The sequence below is a fragment of the Apis mellifera genome, linkage group LG14 (assembly GCF_003254395.2).
Source record: "Apis mellifera strain DH4 linkage group LG14, Amel_HAv3.1, whole genome shotgun sequence".
Classification (NCBI taxonomy): domain Eukaryota; kingdom Metazoa; phylum Arthropoda; class Insecta; order Hymenoptera; family Apidae; genus Apis; species Apis mellifera.
In genome coordinates this window covers 9,936,989-9,954,127 of record NC_037651.1, presented here as the reverse complement: position 1 = coordinate 9,954,127, position 17,139 = coordinate 9,936,989, and the positions used below count along the sequence as shown (strand labels likewise).

The 17,139-nt window shown below is 31.0% G+C and overlaps 5 protein-coding genes across 21 annotated transcripts in view; 2 read left to right on the top strand and 3 right to left on the bottom strand.

Moving 5' to 3' along the window:
• The first annotated feature begins 173 nt into the window (after nucleotides 1-173).
• On the top strand, nucleotides 174-2,634 carry LOC552671 (cytochrome b-c1 complex subunit 2, mitochondrial). Its single transcript, XM_625047.6, has 7 exons — nucleotides 174-386; nucleotides 774-910; nucleotides 994-1,185; nucleotides 1,259-1,475; nucleotides 1,550-1,981; nucleotides 2,060-2,281; nucleotides 2,367-2,634. The coding sequence occupies exons 1-7, from the start codon at nucleotides 345-347 to the stop codon at nucleotides 2,451-2,453; spliced, it is 1,329 nt and encodes a 442-aa protein (XP_625050.3). The 5' UTR covers nucleotides 174-344; the 3' UTR covers nucleotides 2,454-2,634.
• On the bottom strand, nucleotides 2,506-5,140 carry LOC727174 (nucleolar protein 11). The gene is made up of 4 exons (XM_001122885.5): nucleotides 4,797-5,140; nucleotides 4,190-4,721; nucleotides 3,077-4,101; nucleotides 2,506-2,952 (listed from the first exon to the last, which is right to left on the bottom strand). Exons 1-4 carry the CDS (start codon nucleotides 4,926-4,928, stop codon nucleotides 2,824-2,826), a joined length of 1,818 nt encoding a protein of 605 aa, XP_001122885.3. The 5' UTR covers nucleotides 4,929-5,140; the 3' UTR covers nucleotides 2,506-2,823.
• Nucleotides 5,141-5,718: 578 nt separating this feature from the next.
• On the top strand, nucleotides 5,719-8,622 carry LOC100579005. Its single transcript, XM_016916216.2, has 5 exons — nucleotides 5,719-6,109; nucleotides 6,519-6,657; nucleotides 6,748-6,979; nucleotides 7,068-7,487; nucleotides 7,619-8,622. The coding sequence occupies exons 1-5, from the start codon at nucleotides 6,067-6,069 to the stop codon at nucleotides 8,600-8,602; spliced, it is 1,818 nt and encodes a 605-aa protein (XP_016771705.1). The 5' UTR covers nucleotides 5,719-6,066; the 3' UTR covers nucleotides 8,603-8,622.
• Nucleotides 8,623-9,258: 636 nt separating this feature from the next.
• LOC727128 (60S ribosomal protein L34) lies at nucleotides 9,259-10,339 on the bottom strand. The gene is made up of 4 exons (XM_001121176.5): nucleotides 10,232-10,339; nucleotides 9,998-10,069; nucleotides 9,480-9,677; nucleotides 9,259-9,401 (listed from the first exon to the last, which is right to left on the bottom strand). Exons 2-4 carry the CDS (start codon nucleotides 10,060-10,062, stop codon nucleotides 9,308-9,310), a joined length of 357 nt encoding a protein of 118 aa, XP_001121176.1. The 5' UTR covers nucleotides 10,063-10,069; nucleotides 10,232-10,339; the 3' UTR covers nucleotides 9,259-9,307.
• A 764-nt stretch (nucleotides 10,340-11,103) lies between these two features.
• Nucleotides 11,104-17,139, bottom strand: part of EphR (Eph receptor tyrosine kinase) — a 77,106-nt gene continuing 71,070 nt past the window's right edge. For 16 of the 17 annotated variants that reach the window (XM_006565587.3, XM_006565591.3, XM_006565589.3 and 13 more), the window contains one exon: nucleotides 11,104-16,006. In XM_006565587.3, the coding sequence (XP_006565650.1) occupies nucleotides 15,742-16,006 (265 nt within the window). In that variant the 3' untranslated portion in view covers nucleotides 11,104-15,741. 17 annotated transcript variants of the gene reach the window in all.

Here is a 17,139-nt window from a genome sequence, read left to right as displayed (position 1 = left end):
GATAAAAATAATAAAAATAAATAAAAACAATTATAAAAGTTATATTTTTTTATTATAACTATTGTCAACTAAAAATTACAGAAAGAAAAAGTTATAATATTATTTATTAACCTCATTGATCATCGTATTTTTATTTAAATTGACGCACATCTTCGCGCTTCTGAATGCAGCGACATCGACTTATATTATCAAAATGTTCCTCTCTATTCAACGATACGTATATATATAAAGCATATGATATATACGAGCCGAGTCGAGCTGAGATCCCTAGTTTTGCAGTTGTTCGTCGGTATCGTTTTATAATATATTCTCTTTTTAAAGAAAGGTTTCCAAAAAGCAAAAAAATGGTTAGCTCGGTTGTGCGGTCTTCTTTGCTATATCCTACGGTAAATAATAATTCTCCTTTTTCTTTTTTTTAATTATTAAAAAATGTCGTTTATTATATATTAAGATAAGATCAGTTATTTAAATGTTATATAAACGGGTCGATACTGTTCGGTACGTCAATTTCTGTCGCATTAGTTAGATAGACTACAGTGTATTAAGTAACTAACTATATTCTTTCTTCAATTAAATATTTAATATTTTCTTTTTATTTTATCTTTATAATTTTCTAACAATTGTTTTTATAGCATTTCTTTTAAATGCAAATATATTTTAAAAATAGTTTTCTTTTCTAATTTAAAAATTTAAAAATAAAAAATGAAAAAGATATGAAAAAATATAAAGATAAATATATATTAAAATTAAAAACGTTTTTTAATATATATTAGGTTAGACATTATGCAGTTGCAGCAACTGTATCAAAATGTGCTGCACTAGCTCCTGAAATTAAAGTTTTAAACAATAAAGTTACTGTTGCTGCTTATGATAATCATGCTCCAATTGCACAAGTTTCTATTGTATTCAGGTATTCAAAATCTAAATAAGTTATATATATCAATCATAATATTTTTTATATATTAATATTATATATAAATATTTTATTTATAGAGCTGGATCACGAAATGAAACACATGATACACAAGGCACAGCACATTATTTGCGAATAGCTGCAGGATTAAGTACATCTTGTGCAACCAGTTTTGCCATAACAAGAAATATTCAACAACGTGGTGGAAATTTAATAACTACTGTTGATCGTGAAAGTATAGCATATACTTTGCAAATTACTAAAAACAATTTGTAAGATTTTTTTTATTTGCTATTTGCATTAAAATGAAATTTTTTTTATAAATTATTTGCTTTTTATTAATAGAGTAGATGCTCTTCAATATCTGGAATTTGCTGCTACTAAACAAATTTTTAAACCATGGGAAATAGCTGATGAGTTGCCCAGATTAAAATACGAACTCTTTTCTTTATCTGATGCAGTTCTAATATTAGAACTTTTACATAAAGCAGCTTATCGTAGTGGACTTGGATATTCTCTTTTTTGTCCAGAATATCAATTAGGTAAAATTGGTACAGAAAGTGTAAGTATAATAATTTTTATATAATATAAAATTTCTGCCAAATAATGATCTTATGATTTATTTTTTATTTATAGTTACAACATTTTGTCAATACTTGGTGTACTGCACCTAGATGTGCAGTTGTTGGTACTGGTGTTTCTCTATCAGAGCTTACTGCTTTAGGATCAAATTTAAGTATTGAATCAACAGATAATACAAACGAAGCATCAAAATATTATGGTGGAGAAATTCGTAAAGAAACTGGAACAGATTTGACTACTGTGGCAATAGCAGTAGAAGGTGTAAGCTTGAAAAATGAGAAAGATGCATTAGCGTGTGCAATACTTCAAAGAGCATCTGGTAGTGGACCAAGAGTTAAATGGGGATCTAGTCCTAGTTCTTTGCATAAACAAATTTCAACTGCTGCAGGCAGAGAACCATTTTGTTTATCAACTTTTAATGCTAGCTATACAGATTCAGGACTTTTTGGGGTTGTTTTATGCTCAACATCTAATGTAGCAGGATTTGTAAGTTATACAAAACATTATAATTATAATAAAATAATTTCCATATATATATTATATTAATTTTTATTATATTTATAGTTGACAAAAGCAGCCTACGAATGGTTGAAATGTTTTAAGTTATCTGATGATGATATTACTCGTGGTAAAAACATATTAAAAACTGAAATTCTGGATGCAGCAGATAATTCACTTTGTTTATTAGAAAGTATGCAACAACAAGCTGTGCTTAAAGGGAAAGTTTCTTCACCAACATCATTAGCTAATGACATTGATAAAATTTCCGCATCTGATGTTAAAGATGTATGTTTATCTATAGTATAATTCTTTCTATATTATTGTATTATTGCATTTTTCAACAATATTAATATAAATAAATGTTTTCTAGATTGCAGACAAACTTATTAAAGGAAAATTATCTGTAGCTGCTATTGGCAATTTGAAGACTGTACCATATATTGATGAATTAAAATAGACTTAGTAGATTTTTAAAGAAATAAATAACGAACTACTGAAACAAATATCAATTTTTTTCAAGAAATTGAGATTAAATTGCCAATCAAAATTGGTACAAGATATTTAATATTTGTGTGCATTTCATTGCAGTAAATGTAATTCTGTAGATATGAATAAAAATAAAAATTCTTTATTTCCAGTTTTTGTTTTTATATATATTATTTTTAATCTTTTTCTAAAAATGCATTATTAAGTTATATATATATAATATTTAAAAGTATTTTACAATTTTATTTACATATTAACAATGTTGTAAGAAATAATTAATGTTAAAGATATTTACATGTATACATTTGAATTATTATTAGAAATTATTTTATGTTACATTATTAATAGAGTTTTATTTCTTCTATTGTATAAAATTTATTACAATTTTTTTGTATTAGTTTAGATGACTTCCCATTAATTGTTCTTATTAAAATGGGTCTCATGTTTTCCATATCTTTAAATACTTGTAACTGAAAAGAAAATTTATTAATATAGAAAATTTCTTATTTAATAATAAGTAAAAAAACTTATTTAATAATTACTACAACAATTTTACATTATTTTAATTGAATTACAACTATATATAAAACTTACATGATTATCTAAAACATAATTAAGTTTATTAAGTAGCAGTGATACTTCTGGATCTTGTGATAATACATAATGTTGATAATGAGATTCTAACAAAAGACTGGACCATTCATACAATTGTTTATCGGTTGGTTGCTGTGCAATATCATGATAAAAATCTTCAGCATCTAATTTTTGTATTAAATAATGTAATAATCGAAGAATTTCATTAAAATTCAAACCACTTTTAAGAAATGAGGATAAAAAAATATCAGAATAAGTAAGACTAAAAATTTTATCAAGAAAATTATTTCTTGAATATAAGTTTTTGGTTATCAAATTATGATCTGTACCATTCTGTAATGGTAAAAATGTTTCATCAGGATTTCTTAGTGCAAAAATTAAAAGATCAGTTAATAATTTTTCTGGTAAATCTTTAAAATTATTTAAACACCATATAATTGCTTCTACATCTTTGGACTCTATTAATTGTGGGATTAATATTTCTTGTATTGCAGCATCACTCAATCCTTCACTTATGTAAGATGACACTTGTTCAGAAATTTTAATTGGAATATGGATTTTTGGTTTAATAGAAGCTTTTCCATTCTTTTCCCATTGGGTTATTGTTGACTCTTGTATTACAACAATTTCATTATTTTCAATATTATCATCATCATTTTTAAAACGTAAGGATGATCCAAGTAAAGTTGCTATTTTCTGAGGTGCTAAATGAAAAGGTGCAATTGCTAAATGTCTATTAGCAGCAAGCAATAATTTATCCTCAATTTTCCATAGTTTTGCATCTTTTGTATATAATTTCAATTTCTGTGCATCTTGTATTAATTTGAATTGTACATTGTAAATCATTAATATGGCCCCTTCTTCAGAAACATCAGCTCCATAAACTGCTATAGTTGCGTCATTTAGAGATGTCATAATTACAGGATGTTTAGTATTAATATTAGTAATAATACCAATTAATATACTTAAACCACTTTCATTATTTGTTTCCACTAAAGGATGACTATATAATCTACCATGTGACCCTGAATAATAAAAGAAAGATACAAAATTAATTTAGATGTAATTTAAATTTTGAAAGAAAATTAAAAAATAGTAATTACATTAACTTACATAATGTTAAAAGACAAGCTTTATTTTTACTTTGCAGTATTGTATGGCCAACTAATTCTTCTGCTCTTCGTTTCAATTCTATTCTTTTCATATAATCCTTTTCTTCAGTATAGGTGTCATTATTTAGCTTAACTATAACACAATGGTATGTTCCTTCAATTTCAGTTAACATACATAAATTTATTTTATCATTAGTATGAATTAGATAACATTCTAAAAGTTTTTCATTTATATTTAATATTCCTTCCTTGGACCATGATTTTCTATTTTGTATAGCTCTTTCTAATGAAGCAGTAGCTCCATCTTTGCGTACCAATACAGGTGGACAGCCTTCAAGTGTAAGAATAGTATGCAAAGCAGATTGAAATTTATAGCCTTTGATGCTATTTAAATCTGTTTCTTCAGCAGACCAAAGACGTATTTTTTTCTCGTTAAATACTGCAGCATATTGATGTGTTATTTCATTGTAAATAACTTGTGTTGTTAATCGATCTTTACTAGTCCAACTACCCAATTGCTTTAAATCTTGCAACTGTAAATAGAATTATATTGATTACACATAATAATAAATAATTATATTATAAATATTATTAATGCAATATTTTACCTTATATCGGATTACAATATTTCTTCCTAACGTTACGATTGCACATCCGGTTTCTGAATCTCTCTCAACACCTAATAAATTTTGTTCATCAATAAGGGGACACAATGTATAATATGAATAAAGTTTTGCCATTTTATTAAAATAACTTTTTTAAATTCTGCGTTTTTTATTATTTGATAATCTTTGTTATTTGTGCCCATGTAAAATAAAATAGTAACATATAGCAATAAACACAATTTGCCAATGTAATTTTTCACTAAAAATTTTATTGGCCATATACACTACATAAGGATGCTTTTACAAATTAATAAAGATGGCGTTCGAATATGATTTCTGCAATTGGCGCGATTAAAACATGTTTTCTCACTGAGTTGATAAAAACAGATTATAACTAAAAACATGGTACATAGATACAGATTAGGCATATAAGAATAAATATATATAAAAAAACTTTTTATTTATCTTTTAATATCTAATTGTGTTAAAGATTATTGAATTATGCGATGATCGTGGGGGCGCTTTGATCTATGTCTAAAGCACCATATTTAAAATAAATTATGAAAATTCAAATATTTAAATAAATATTTAAATTAAACTGTTTTATTATTATAATATATTAATATATTATATTATTATATATTATATTATTTTATATTAAATTTAATTTTTAAATTTTTTAGTTTTTTTATAAAAATTAAATTTTATACAATAATAAAATTTCTATTTAAAATAAAATCTTAAAATTTTAGTTCATCGAAATTTTCTGAGAATTGAGAAAAAATTCATAATATTTTTTTGGAAATATATATTTTAAATTAGATTAAAAATTTAAAGGCACAAAAAAAAATAGTTTAACAGAATTTTTTTTTTAATTTTTATTTATAATTTAAGAAATATTTTATGAAAGTTGATTATCATTATTATGGTATTTAAATAAACCGATTTATTATTACAAGATAAATAATATTTTCTTGTTGGAAAGAATACAAATTACATCCACTAAATGATGATTGCATTTGTGATCACCATTCGAAGAAGATCGGGAAGGGATAAAGCTATATACATTGAGGGTGAGTTGAACGATACTTGAGTCTCTTCATATCACTCGAAGAGAGTTTTAAACATTATAGGAAACATTTATTTGTATTTTATTAAAAAGAACAGTACAATAAACATTTATTTATATTTTTATTTTAATTGGTGTAAAATTTTTTAAGTCAGAATTATTTTCATTAAAAAAATATTCTATTTTGCAAACAATCGGTCAAAAATGCAATCGTTAATTATTATTCCTCTTTTGTGTTTATTTATGGGTAAGTTAAGTTAATTGAAATGCATCCTATTTCATAGATTTTAATATACATATATATTTTTAATGATCAATTATATTCGATCGAGATTGCTCGAATACGATCTTTTTTAAATTTTTCTCAACATTCTTCTATTTCTGGTTAATAAGCGTTTCTCAAGCAACTGCATAACATCACGAAGTCCATCGTATCTTGCTGTCGATTCGATTGGAATACAAATCGAAAAGACAGTAAAAGTACAAACAGAAAAACTTGAGTGTGGAAATGCGAATACGGGAAAACATAAAATTAAACTTTCTATTTTCATTTTTTCTTTAAAACAAAAGTGTAATTTTTTTATGGCTATTAAAAATGTTTTAAAGTATCGATAATCTTTGATCAATTCTGCTGTAATTATCTTTTTTCTTTTTAGATTTCAGTACTACTTTTTTAAAGTCAGAAAAAGAGGATAATCGTTGCGAAATGATGATGAAAAGGATTGATTTTGATGACAGAATGACCGTAACAGATAATACACCATCTAGATTACATTCGACATGGATTTCGCAAGAGTAAATATATTTTCAATTTTACTTTATTTTCGGATAAAATGTTGTCGCGAATATTTTCAAAGCAACAGACGATCATTATTATTTCTTCAGATGCGAAATACGAGCCGGTCCAAAATATATCATAAGGAAATACAGTTTTTTTAAGAACGATACATTTCTTTTGTTACAATATCATTATGACGAAGAATCGTGTAGTATCGCAGCTTACACTGTTATAGCACGTGGCTCTGTTAAAATTTTATCCCCTTCTATCTCAATTCCTGGTGCTGCAGAAACTAACGTGCAATTGGATTCAGTTTATTTAATACCATTTAACAGACAGGTAGATCGATCAATGTTTCGTTGTTATTAAAATTGTTACGAAAAATTGAATAAATTGATTGTAACGAATTAAATTATCTTATTGTCAGGTAGCTCATAAATTCGGACGTATTATGAATGCAAGTTGTGGTGGTATCGAAACAAAGTGGCGTCCTTACCTGCCGCAGCTCATCTACGAACGATCCATGGATTCTCCGTTAAATATGAGCTTACATATGTACGACTTGAATTCTAACTCTCTTCAAAGTCGTTTATTAAGATTGAGAAAACGACACACGATAGCTTGTCTGGATTCCTTCGAAATCGATTTCACTGAACTTAAATTGCTTCGAGTTGAAGTAAAACGATCTAGTTTTATCTCGAAGTTATCAAGAGACGCGATCGGAGAAAATAAAACGCGTGTAAGAATTGAATTATTGTTAGGTGGGCCTGCTCGAAACATTCATTCTCAGAGAATGCAACCGAAACCAAATCGATTGCAATCAACATCATTGTTACGCGTTGATACGGTAAGAATGCTTTATCGAACACTTCTAATTTTTCTATTTATATATATATATATATATATATATATATATATATATATATATATATATATATATATGTATATCTTTATCTTAATATCAATTTAACGTCATAGGCTATTGACTGTCCAATTTGTGGAAGCGTGTATCGTGCTACCGAGTATAGCCCGCCTTTGTTTCACCAAACACCACCACTTCCAGCAGTGATCGACGGTTTTTGGTTAAGTATTAGATGCGAAAGCGTCGATGGAGGATTTTGGTCTAGAAGATTTTTCCGGATTTATTCCGACGATAATAGATGGTTCGCACGTTGGACTTATTATTCCGATTCAATGTGTTCGAATTTTTTATACACGATTACCGCAGCTGGAACTTACGTTCTACGAGCTGTTCGACAAACACGCGATCAAAATTTAAATATATTCAACGACAAAATTCGATTGGACAGAGTTCAAAAAAGCTTAGAGTTAAGTATTTATCCTCACTTTTTACAAGATGCCAAAGAACCGGTTATATCACGGTCAAATCAGAAGCAGAAGATGGAGACTGATCCACAAAAATTCGTTGGTCGAATAATTCCTTTTGAAATCCAGAAACGTAATACGATACCTTCTGGAACAACCGAATTGGAATTACAAATTCTTGAAAGTCTTTTAATCCCTGTTGGTAAGGTAGTATCGACAAGTTGCAAATTAAAAACTATGAGAGAAGTAAGAAAAATTAGACGTATAAGGAGAAACGAGGCAAGTTTATGGTCAAAAAATTGCAAACTTCGAACCGGATTTAAAACTCCTACAACTTTGAAATTCAAAGCGAAAATTGGTCTTGATTGGAAAGGAGATTACACTTTACTTTTAGCTTCGTGGAAAGATGATCTTTGGGAGGCTCCTCTACAACAATGTTACGAATCGACTCTGGAAAATCATTTTCACAAATCCTCGCATTCAACGCTTTTTCGGCAAGACAATTGGTACGATCGATTTAGCAGACGAAGGCGGGATTGGTTTCCTTCTTCATTCGCCATATGCCTTTCAACAAGTTCCTCGTATATGTACAATACAATTTTATTTTTATTATTATATTGTCTATATATGTATTGATAAATAAATAATATGATAAAATTTTAATCATGATTTTGAAAATATTTAGAACTTATAAAAAATCTCTAATATCTTCATTATTTTCCGATAAAATTTTTTAACTTTTAAGAAAATTAAAATTTTCACTTTAAAAGATAATTTAAAACTTGTTATATTTAAATATTGTTTCCTGTTTCTTGGAATTGAAAGCATTATTTTTCGAAAATTGTATATGATTAAATATACTTTTGATTAATATTTGTTACAGATCAATTTAAAATTTGAAGCGAAATGAATATTATTTTATCAATATTATTATAAAGAAATATAAAGAAATTATTTATCATAATAAACTTCATATTTCAAATACGTGTGTTTGCATAAACAAATTCAATATGAAGTATAAAAAAAATCGACATTAACTTTCGAAAAAAGATTGCATAAAGAAAGAAATAAGAAAAATAAAATAAAATAAAGATATAAATAGAAATTATTATTAATAATTAATTATATTAATAAAATTAAGTAATTGTGATTATTTTAAATATTTTTACCTTACCTTTTCAATGAATAAGATGCATTTTGTTGATTTTGTTGAATCAATCAAACTTTGATTAATATTTTCAATGAATATCAAATTGTAACAAGTTATATTATATAATTATAGACAACTCATATTTTTTGTACTTTTAAATATATTTTATTTAATTAATAAAAACGAAATGATTATTTTTCTGTTTTCTTCAATTTTGCAAACGCGTGAGTTTTCATCACCTTTATAACGATTTTTTGTTCCTCGATAAGGAAAGCGCGAACGATCCTATAATCAAAAATTCGTAAAAATAAATTTACATTGTTGCTATTGTTTTATATAGAAAAGAAAAAAATAAAGATATACCTTTCTTTGACGCATTTGTGACAAAGAACACCGCCATATACTCGTTTTACAGTTTTTTTGCGTCTGCACATTCGTGATCTTTCCATGGGTCTAGCTGGTTGAATACCTCTTAATTTATCTTTACACTGACCACATCTCGGAATCTTTTTCGGTTTTTTAAGATATTGATATACTAATTTTCCACCAGGAGTGCGAACACTGCAAATGTATAATACGATATATTATTACATCTTTTTAATTTGGATGGACAAATATACGTTGTGAATAAATTTTTAATTTAATAAATAATTCAAACAAAATTTTATTTTATATTCAATTAACATAAAATGATACGATTTTACATAACAAATATGTAAATTTCATACACAAAAATAAATCAAAACATAACCTCAAATGATCAAAGATTCGTTATAATTTTATTAAATTTTCTAATAAATTTTTGCATTATAATTTGTACAATGTGTGTATATTGAATACGCAAATTTTGTATTAATATTTCTATAAAAATAGATACTTACACGCGTCTCCTGTTACTTTTTGTATTATATGACAATCGACGTCGATAGGTTAAGCGCTGTACCATTTTGATTCTGAAATATAAATTTATTTCTTAGCAGAAAGGTTCGTTCATATTGTAATAAATTATATTGTCGAAAAATATAGATTTCGAAGCAATTATAAAAACATGTTCACCTTTAAAGATTAATTTAAATAATTTAGGTAATTAAATGTAATACAAAATTTAAACGAACCTTTCGTAGAGCCAAGCGGAAAAGGAAACGACTACATCGGAAAAATTTTACTATACACAAGCGCAATCTTGTGCCACAAAATAGTAATACTCCCTAGTGTAGTAAACACGTAGAATTATTTCCCCATAAACTAAATATATATTAGAAGGATGTTAAAGAAGAAATTTTTTTTCCGTTTTTGAATTTGCTCAATAGAGGCACTATTCATTATCATGGAAGAAAATTTCAATTTGCCGTTTGAAATTGTAACCGATTCGTACAAAGAATAATCAAGAATTATATTAAGAAAAGAGTTTAAATAATAAAAGAAAACCAATTTTTACATCGTATAAGGTATATTATTTATTATATCTTATTTACATTCAACATCGTCTTGACAACACCATAGGAAAAATGTTTTTAGACACATTCCAAAATTTGTCGATATTAATTCTCTTATTGCATCTGTCGCGTTTTGTCGCTTTGTTTTATACAATGAATCGAGGACACACGATGGTGATTTGCTGAACCAATAGTGTAAAAACTCAGTTCGATGAGTATACATAAATTATGATGCGTGTACGTGATAGTAGATGAGCTATTTATAATATATACGGGACGGTACCTGTGTGCTTTGTCTTTTCGCGAATTTAATATATGTTTTTGTCTCTTTTCTTTTTTATTTTTTTGTTTGCTTTTCGTTTCCGAAGCAGGTACTTTGACAAAGTTCGCTGTAAACAGACTGTTAAAAAAATAATAATGAAAAAAAAAAAAAAACAATTGAAAGAGAGTTAAACAACGTGCACGTAACTCGCTTAAAAAAACGCTTAACTTATACATAACTGCTTAGAGACTCGACGATCGCATCTATGATGTTGTATTCCATTTTTTTCTTTTATCCTGTCGTCTCCCTTTACAATGGCATAGTTTTTTTTTTTTTTGAAAATTCTGAAGTAAGGAAATAATGTCTCTCTTTTTTTTTTCTTTTTTTTTTTTCTTTCGTCCCCTTTCGCACAATTCTAATAAGGTAAATAGATAACCTACCACAATTAGAAAATTCTTTTTTTTTTTTTCTTTTTTAATTTAGTCAGATCTCTAAACAATAAATAAGGCTTTCTTTGCTTTTAATAAATAGTAGTACAGAAGTGTTAATCGAGTAAAAGTATTTAAGTAAAAGAGTGTCTGAGGAGGATGTCTTCAACGATTTTCCATTCGTTTACTCATCGCTACGTTTCCTCGATAGAAAGAGTAATGATTAATTACAAAAAAAAAAAAAAAGAAAAATATCGTAACTGATAATAAAAAGAAGACGAATAAAAAGAAAAACGATAGGAGGAAAAGCAAAGATTCATTCGCGTGAGAATCGAAGAGAATTTTTGATTCGGATTACGCGATCATTTTTTTTTTTTTTTTTTTCTTTTTTATTGCTCTTCCTTCTTTCGGCATTTTTGCATTTTGAATTCTCGTCTCTTATAACATAAAAAGCGTGTTGCGGTTACTTAAAACCGGGGGGAGGGAAAATATAGAGAGATACAGAGAGATAAAGACAGAGAGCGAGCAAACGAGCGAGCGGGAAAAAGAGAGATAAAGACGAGGAAAGATGGAATGAAGAGATAGAAACGAAAGTAAACGGTGTAATAAGTGTGATCGAAAGCTTTGAAAATACAAGCTACATAGGATAGATATCGAGACGAAAAAAAAAAAGGATAAAAAGAAGAAGGGAAAAGAAGGAAGGTGGTTCGAACGCGAAAGACTCAAGTAAAATCGAAGAAGTCTCTAATAAGATATCTTTTACGCTCTAACTAATTATCATCTGCTCGTTTCGTGCCTACGATCGTTTAATATCGATAGAGATCTATGAAATCTAAATATTAATTCACTGAAACTATCGACATTTCTCAAAACTTCAGGTCGCACTCGCAGGTTCGTCGCTAGACACAAATAGTTACGGCTGAAAAGTTCTTAAAAATTTTCTTTCTCTCATCTCTGCTCTGGAGGAGTCCCGGCCGAATTCCCTTTTCATTTAATCGGGTAAGACTCGATTCACGCCGCAATATTACTTTATCGTTATACCCGAAATTTCGTTTCTCTTCTCTCTCACGATATTGTGCCGTTCGGTTGGGACTCCACGTTATCCTTCATCGCTCTTATCCTTTACCTTACTTCTCGTTAAACTTTTAATACGAACATTTAGGAAGATAGCGCTATCGATAATTAATATTTTCTGAAATTTGTTAACATTTTCTATATAAAAATCTGCATTTGCGTGTATTATTCACTTATTGCTTCTTAATCGTCGCCATTTTCAGTAGCTTCTCGTTCTCTTTCTCTCCCTAACAGAGACCGAACGTCAACCGCGCGACGTCGCTCGAATACGAATTCTCGCCGAGAATACGGAAACGCCGCGGGGTCGAATACGAGTCTCCAAGGACCTTCCTTCGCATTTTTCGAATGCAAACGGAATGACCTCGAAATGTAATCGAGAGGCCCGACGCGTCGATGGCTCGACTCGAAAGAAACAATGAAAAAAAAAGTTGCTAATAAGTAGTCCGCCCTTTGCTACGTCGGATCAATCTATCTATCGCGAAAGAAATAATTTCGACTATTTTTAGGTCCTTCTCTACACCGTCCTCTCCCTACGTGCGAGCATCGCCACGCCGAGCCTTCAGATCAATATTCTATATCTCTATCGTTAAATTCGTTAAATTAAGAATAAAAAAAAAAAATTTCCCGTGGCTCGCCCGACTTGTCTGGAAGCGTCGATCGAGTCGCCTCGACTCGAATCGATCATCGATCTTTCTCTCGATCGACGAACGTTCCCTCGCCGATCTCGTTCGCGGGAATCACTTTCTTTCCCGCCGAAAGAAATCATTATGATGAACCTGGGAACCAGTCTTTACAATTAGCGAACGTGGATGTAACAAGATACAGACCATCCATCTCGACGAAACAAGCCTTTCTTTCTTTCTTTCTTTCTTTTTTTTTCTTTTTTCCTTTTTTTTCCTTTTTTTTTTTTCTTTTTTTTTGCCTCTCTTCAACCAAATGATCTAACACCGTGATCGCTACGCGTGCACGCTGGGATGTGGACGTTTGCGTTTGCGATGCGAAACAATTCGATTTTAAAAGTAAATCTACTATGTATTATTTATAGAGACGATCGCTTTCATAGTCAGCTTTCGTTTCTTTCGCGAAACCGTATCACGTGTAAAAGGGTGTAGTCGCGAAAACACATTTTTCTAGATAATTATTATCATTATTACGCCAAATCTTTTACTCGTCGTTGCTTCGAAAGATTTACCCGGTTTACGCACCTTATCGTATTCACCTTTCATTATTCATTCATTTCTCTCTCTCTCTCTCTCTCCCTTTCTCTCTCTCCCTTTCTCTCTTTTTAATACGCCTTGATATGTTCACGGTGTCGAGGATAACACCGTTTTATGATTTCTTCGGCATATAACCCTCTTCTTCCACTCTTCAACGTTCGTTCGTTCGTTCGTTGGCCTTCCAATCAACTCGAATAAATTTGTTATAATATAATCTATTTCTTTCTTTCTTTCTTTCTTTTCTTTTCTTTTTCTTTTCTTAACGCGTATATGTAAATAGGTGATCCTCTCTTTCTCTTGCAATCAACGATAGCGAGCGCCTCTTTTTTTTATTTTTATTTTTTTTCCTTCTCTCACGCAAAACATTTTCCCTCGTTCACACACGCTTTCTCTCTGTTTTTTTTCTTTTTTTTTCTTTTTTTTTTTTTTTATTGGCACATGTTCCTGCTTCCTTACATCTTCCCTCTTCTTCACTCTAACCGGACAGGTACCTATATATATATATAATATATATATATATATATATACCGCATCGCATATACTTTTATATAGGTAACGCGAAGGCAAGAGTCAGTATCTTTCTCTCCTTTCATTCTCCGCGCAATCATCGTCGTATATTAAACATATTCTATTCTCTATTATTATTTCGAACGAATCTTGCTCTCAGTCTCACGTATCTTACCTGTCGTCCCTTTCGATCGTTTCGCCTAGAACGGAACGGGATGGTTTTTTTCGTATAGATATATCTACAACATACGTCCGGTGTTGTGTACATGTAAAAGTGTTATGTATGTATATATACGTTTGTATGTATTGTATACGTGTGTCGTGTTTGTACATCGATCAAGCTTTATCAATAAGGGCTAACGTTATATATATATATGTATATATATATATATCGCTGCATAACAGGACATAAAATACGGCGATCACGCTCGCTTAATAAAGATCACGCTTGCCCTCGATCTTTCCCTCTCGATCTATGCTCGTTACCTTAAAGCGTACTACACTTTACATTAGACCTCTCGAATCTTCGTTTCGCATATATATTTTTCCCTATATAGAGTTCAATCGTTGTTCGTTGAAAACTTTCGTATGGATGGGGTTGTACAATTTGTACGGGGGGGGGTTTGTTGATGTTACTCTTTAGGCCGTTTCTTATTCGTTCGTGCAAGTGGTCTGTACCGTGATGGTAATACTTGGAATCTGTTTTATCGATCGGAGTGAAGGAATCCCGATCACACGTTTAACGTTTAGCTTAAGTGTAACCGCTGCGCAAGATAGGTTAGGAACACACTGTGTAAAAAACAAGGACGAGGCTTCGTCGGTAGCAAAAGAGAGAAAAAAAAAAAAAAAAAGAAAACGTTTCGACAAAAATCGACTGGCAGGACGATTCCCTCTGCAATTGCGTGTGAGCAACGATTCAGTGCGTGATTGAACGTGATTTCGAGCACGGTTTTCAGAAAAATTCTGAGTTTGAGATTGGGATAGAGGAATCGCGTACAAGATTGTTGCACGTTTGTCGCACGTTTGATTTTCTATCTGATTGATGCATGACGTAATTGATGCGGCAGTGATTATACAGTGGCAGTACGATTCCTTTCCAACGCGATGATCCACGAGATCAGCGCCGCGCTGATGAGAAAGATATTGTAGAAAGAGAAAGACAAAGTTAATGGCCGACTCGTACGCAGAGTCGCTGCATATCTTTTTTGCTTCGTTTTTTTTTCTTTTCTTTTCTTTTTTTTTTACTTATTGATCCCGTTACGAGTTTCTTTTTTATCGACGACGTACGAGACGCTTTCAATCTCCTACGGGTCGATGAGCGAAGAAATTCTTCCATTTTCCGTCGAGAGGGGCTGGAACTCGACTAACAAATATTGGAGGGGGGGGCGAATTCGCAATGGAATGTGAGCGATATTCCTCGATTCCTCGAGATTTGGCGAGCCTCTTCCAGTGTAGTGGCGGTTTCTTTTCGACGCTCGCCCGATCGATCGCTCTTGGTCTCTCTTTTCGTCTGCGAAGGAGGGGGTGGTGACCCGCTCGAGGAAAAGGTGTATCGTCCTGACTAGGTAGATGCGGACGATCGACGCGTAACCTCCTCGAATGAACGATGCGTCGAAGGTCGATCGAGGATATCGAATCCTGCTGCGTCAAGATGCGTGAAAACGTGCGGAACAAGAAGCGCACCGACCGTGCGCCAAACGATTAAACGAGAAAGCCTTGCGAGGTGGCGGACATCTGCGCTCTCAGCGCCGTCACGCTGTTCATGATCTTCTTCTGGTGCCCCACCAACGTCACCCCAAGCGCCGTCAACTCCTGAACGGTGACCCGAGCGGCCGCCTCCAATGTGGTTACGCCGGATCTCTCGAAGCTCTCCGCGTATCGCGACATCTTGATGGAAGCCAGCCACTCGCTGACCGAGGTCAATTGCGTTAAATCCACCGCGTCCGGCGCTAGTGGATTGGTGCCCCTGTCGAAAATTTCAGTGTTAACGTTACTTTCCGTGCGATTTTTCTTTCCTTTCTTATTTTTTTTTTAAATAAATATATATATATATCCTTATTGAAGGATCGAGGGAAGGGACACTATGCGATCAAAGACCCGGAATTGATTCGATCCTCTACTCTAGGATCGGATCTAAGAACAAGAATGGAAAAATGCAAAGCGTCTTCGAAGCGAGATCGAGAAATTTACACAGTTTCGTAATAAAAAGAAAAATAAGAGAGAGAGATATAAGACGCTTTCCTTTTTTCCAATTTCATTTCGGAGATTCTATCATCGAGATAGATTTTTTTTTATTATAGGGTGGGGAGAGATTAGCCGTTTCCATGATCGCGTTCTTTACTTTGATTATCGAAATGGCTACTCTTGCGATATACACAATCCTAAATCATCCGTTGGGGCAAAAGGGATTAGTACGGAAGTGTGGCCGAATGATATTTAGAAGAGGCAATTCCTTATAAAGAAAAAAAAAGCGAGAGAAAAAGAAATTTTTTTCACAAGGAATCAACCCTCTTGCGGATATCTTTCGACCTCATCCTGTATATCAAGTATATGTATATATAAATATATATATATATACACTAATATTCATTAGTTGGTAAGAACATTCATAGATATAATTGAGTATTCTTGCTCGTAGAAAGTCTAAAATTTTTGTAAAATTGAATATTCCATATTCGTATAAAAAAAAAATCTACGATTTCCATGTAAATGGAATATATGGAATAATGGATATATGTAAAAGACGTTCTGCGAGCGAAAATTAAAAAATTAGGGGATTGAAAATGGCTGGTTAAAAGGGTAAAAGAATGTGAGAGATTCAGAAATCGAGTTTTCGGTGGTTTACTACTCATTTCTAGGATAAGATTATATTCCATTGGTGTCATTTACTTAATAAGCTATTAAAGACGGATTTATTACTAGGTAGATACGGTATGAAACGTATAGGGGTGGTCGAAGAAGGGGGTCGGTAAAAAATATCTTTATGTACACTTTGACCGAGGCTCGATAAATTTTCACGACCGCGTATATAAAAATTCTTCTACTTCGATTCGCGTATCGACCCGGTCGGTAACATCGATACGAAGATAATACGCGAAA

Excerpts from the sequence above, each read along its gene's own strand:
- LOC552671 (XM_625047.6), top strand. The coding sequence starts at position 345 with ATGGTTAGCTCGGTTGTGCGGTCTTCTTTGCTATATCCTACG. Across the intron at positions 387-773 it reads CTTCTTTGCTATATCCTACG|GTTAGACATTATGCAGTTGC; the intron begins GTAAATAATAAT and ends AATATATATTAG. Across the intron at positions 1,982-2,059 it reads CATCTAATGTAGCAGGATTT|TTGACAAAAGCAGCCTACGA; the intron begins GTAAGTTATACA and ends TTATATTTATAG.
- LOC727174 (XM_001122885.5), bottom strand. The coding sequence starts at position 4,928 with ATGGCAAAACTTTATTCATATTATACATTGTGTCCCCTTATTGATGAA. Across the intron at positions 4,102-4,189 it reads AGCTTGTCTTTTAACATTAT|GGTCACATGGTAGATTATAT; the intron begins GTAAGTTAATGT and ends TTTATTATTCAG. Across the intron at positions 2,953-3,076 it reads ATTATGTTTTAGATAATCAT|TTACAAGTATTTAAAGATAT; the intron begins GTAAGTTTTATA and ends TTTTCTTTTCAG.
- LOC100579005 (XM_016916216.2), top strand. The coding sequence starts at position 6,067 with ATGCAATCGTTAATTATTATTCCTCTTTTGTGTTTATTTATGG. Across the intron at positions 6,110-6,518 it reads TCTTTTGTGTTTATTTATGG|ATTTCAGTACTACTTTTTTA; the intron begins GTAAGTTAAGTT and ends TTTTCTTTTTAG. Across the intron at positions 7,488-7,618 it reads CATTGTTACGCGTTGATACG|GCTATTGACTGTCCAATTTG; the intron begins GTAAGAATGCTT and ends TTAACGTCATAG.
- LOC727128 (XM_001121176.5), bottom strand. The coding sequence starts at position 10,062 with ATGGTACAGCGCTTAACCTATCGACGTCGATTGTCATATAATACAAAA. Across the intron at positions 9,678-9,997 it reads AAAAGTAACAGGAGACGCGT|TGTTCGCACTCCTGGTGGAA; the intron begins GTAAGTATCTAT and ends ATACATTTGCAG. Across the intron at positions 9,402-9,479 it reads CACAAATGCGTCAAAGAAAG|GATCGTTCGCGCTTTCCTTA; the intron begins GTATATCTTTAT and ends TTTTGATTATAG.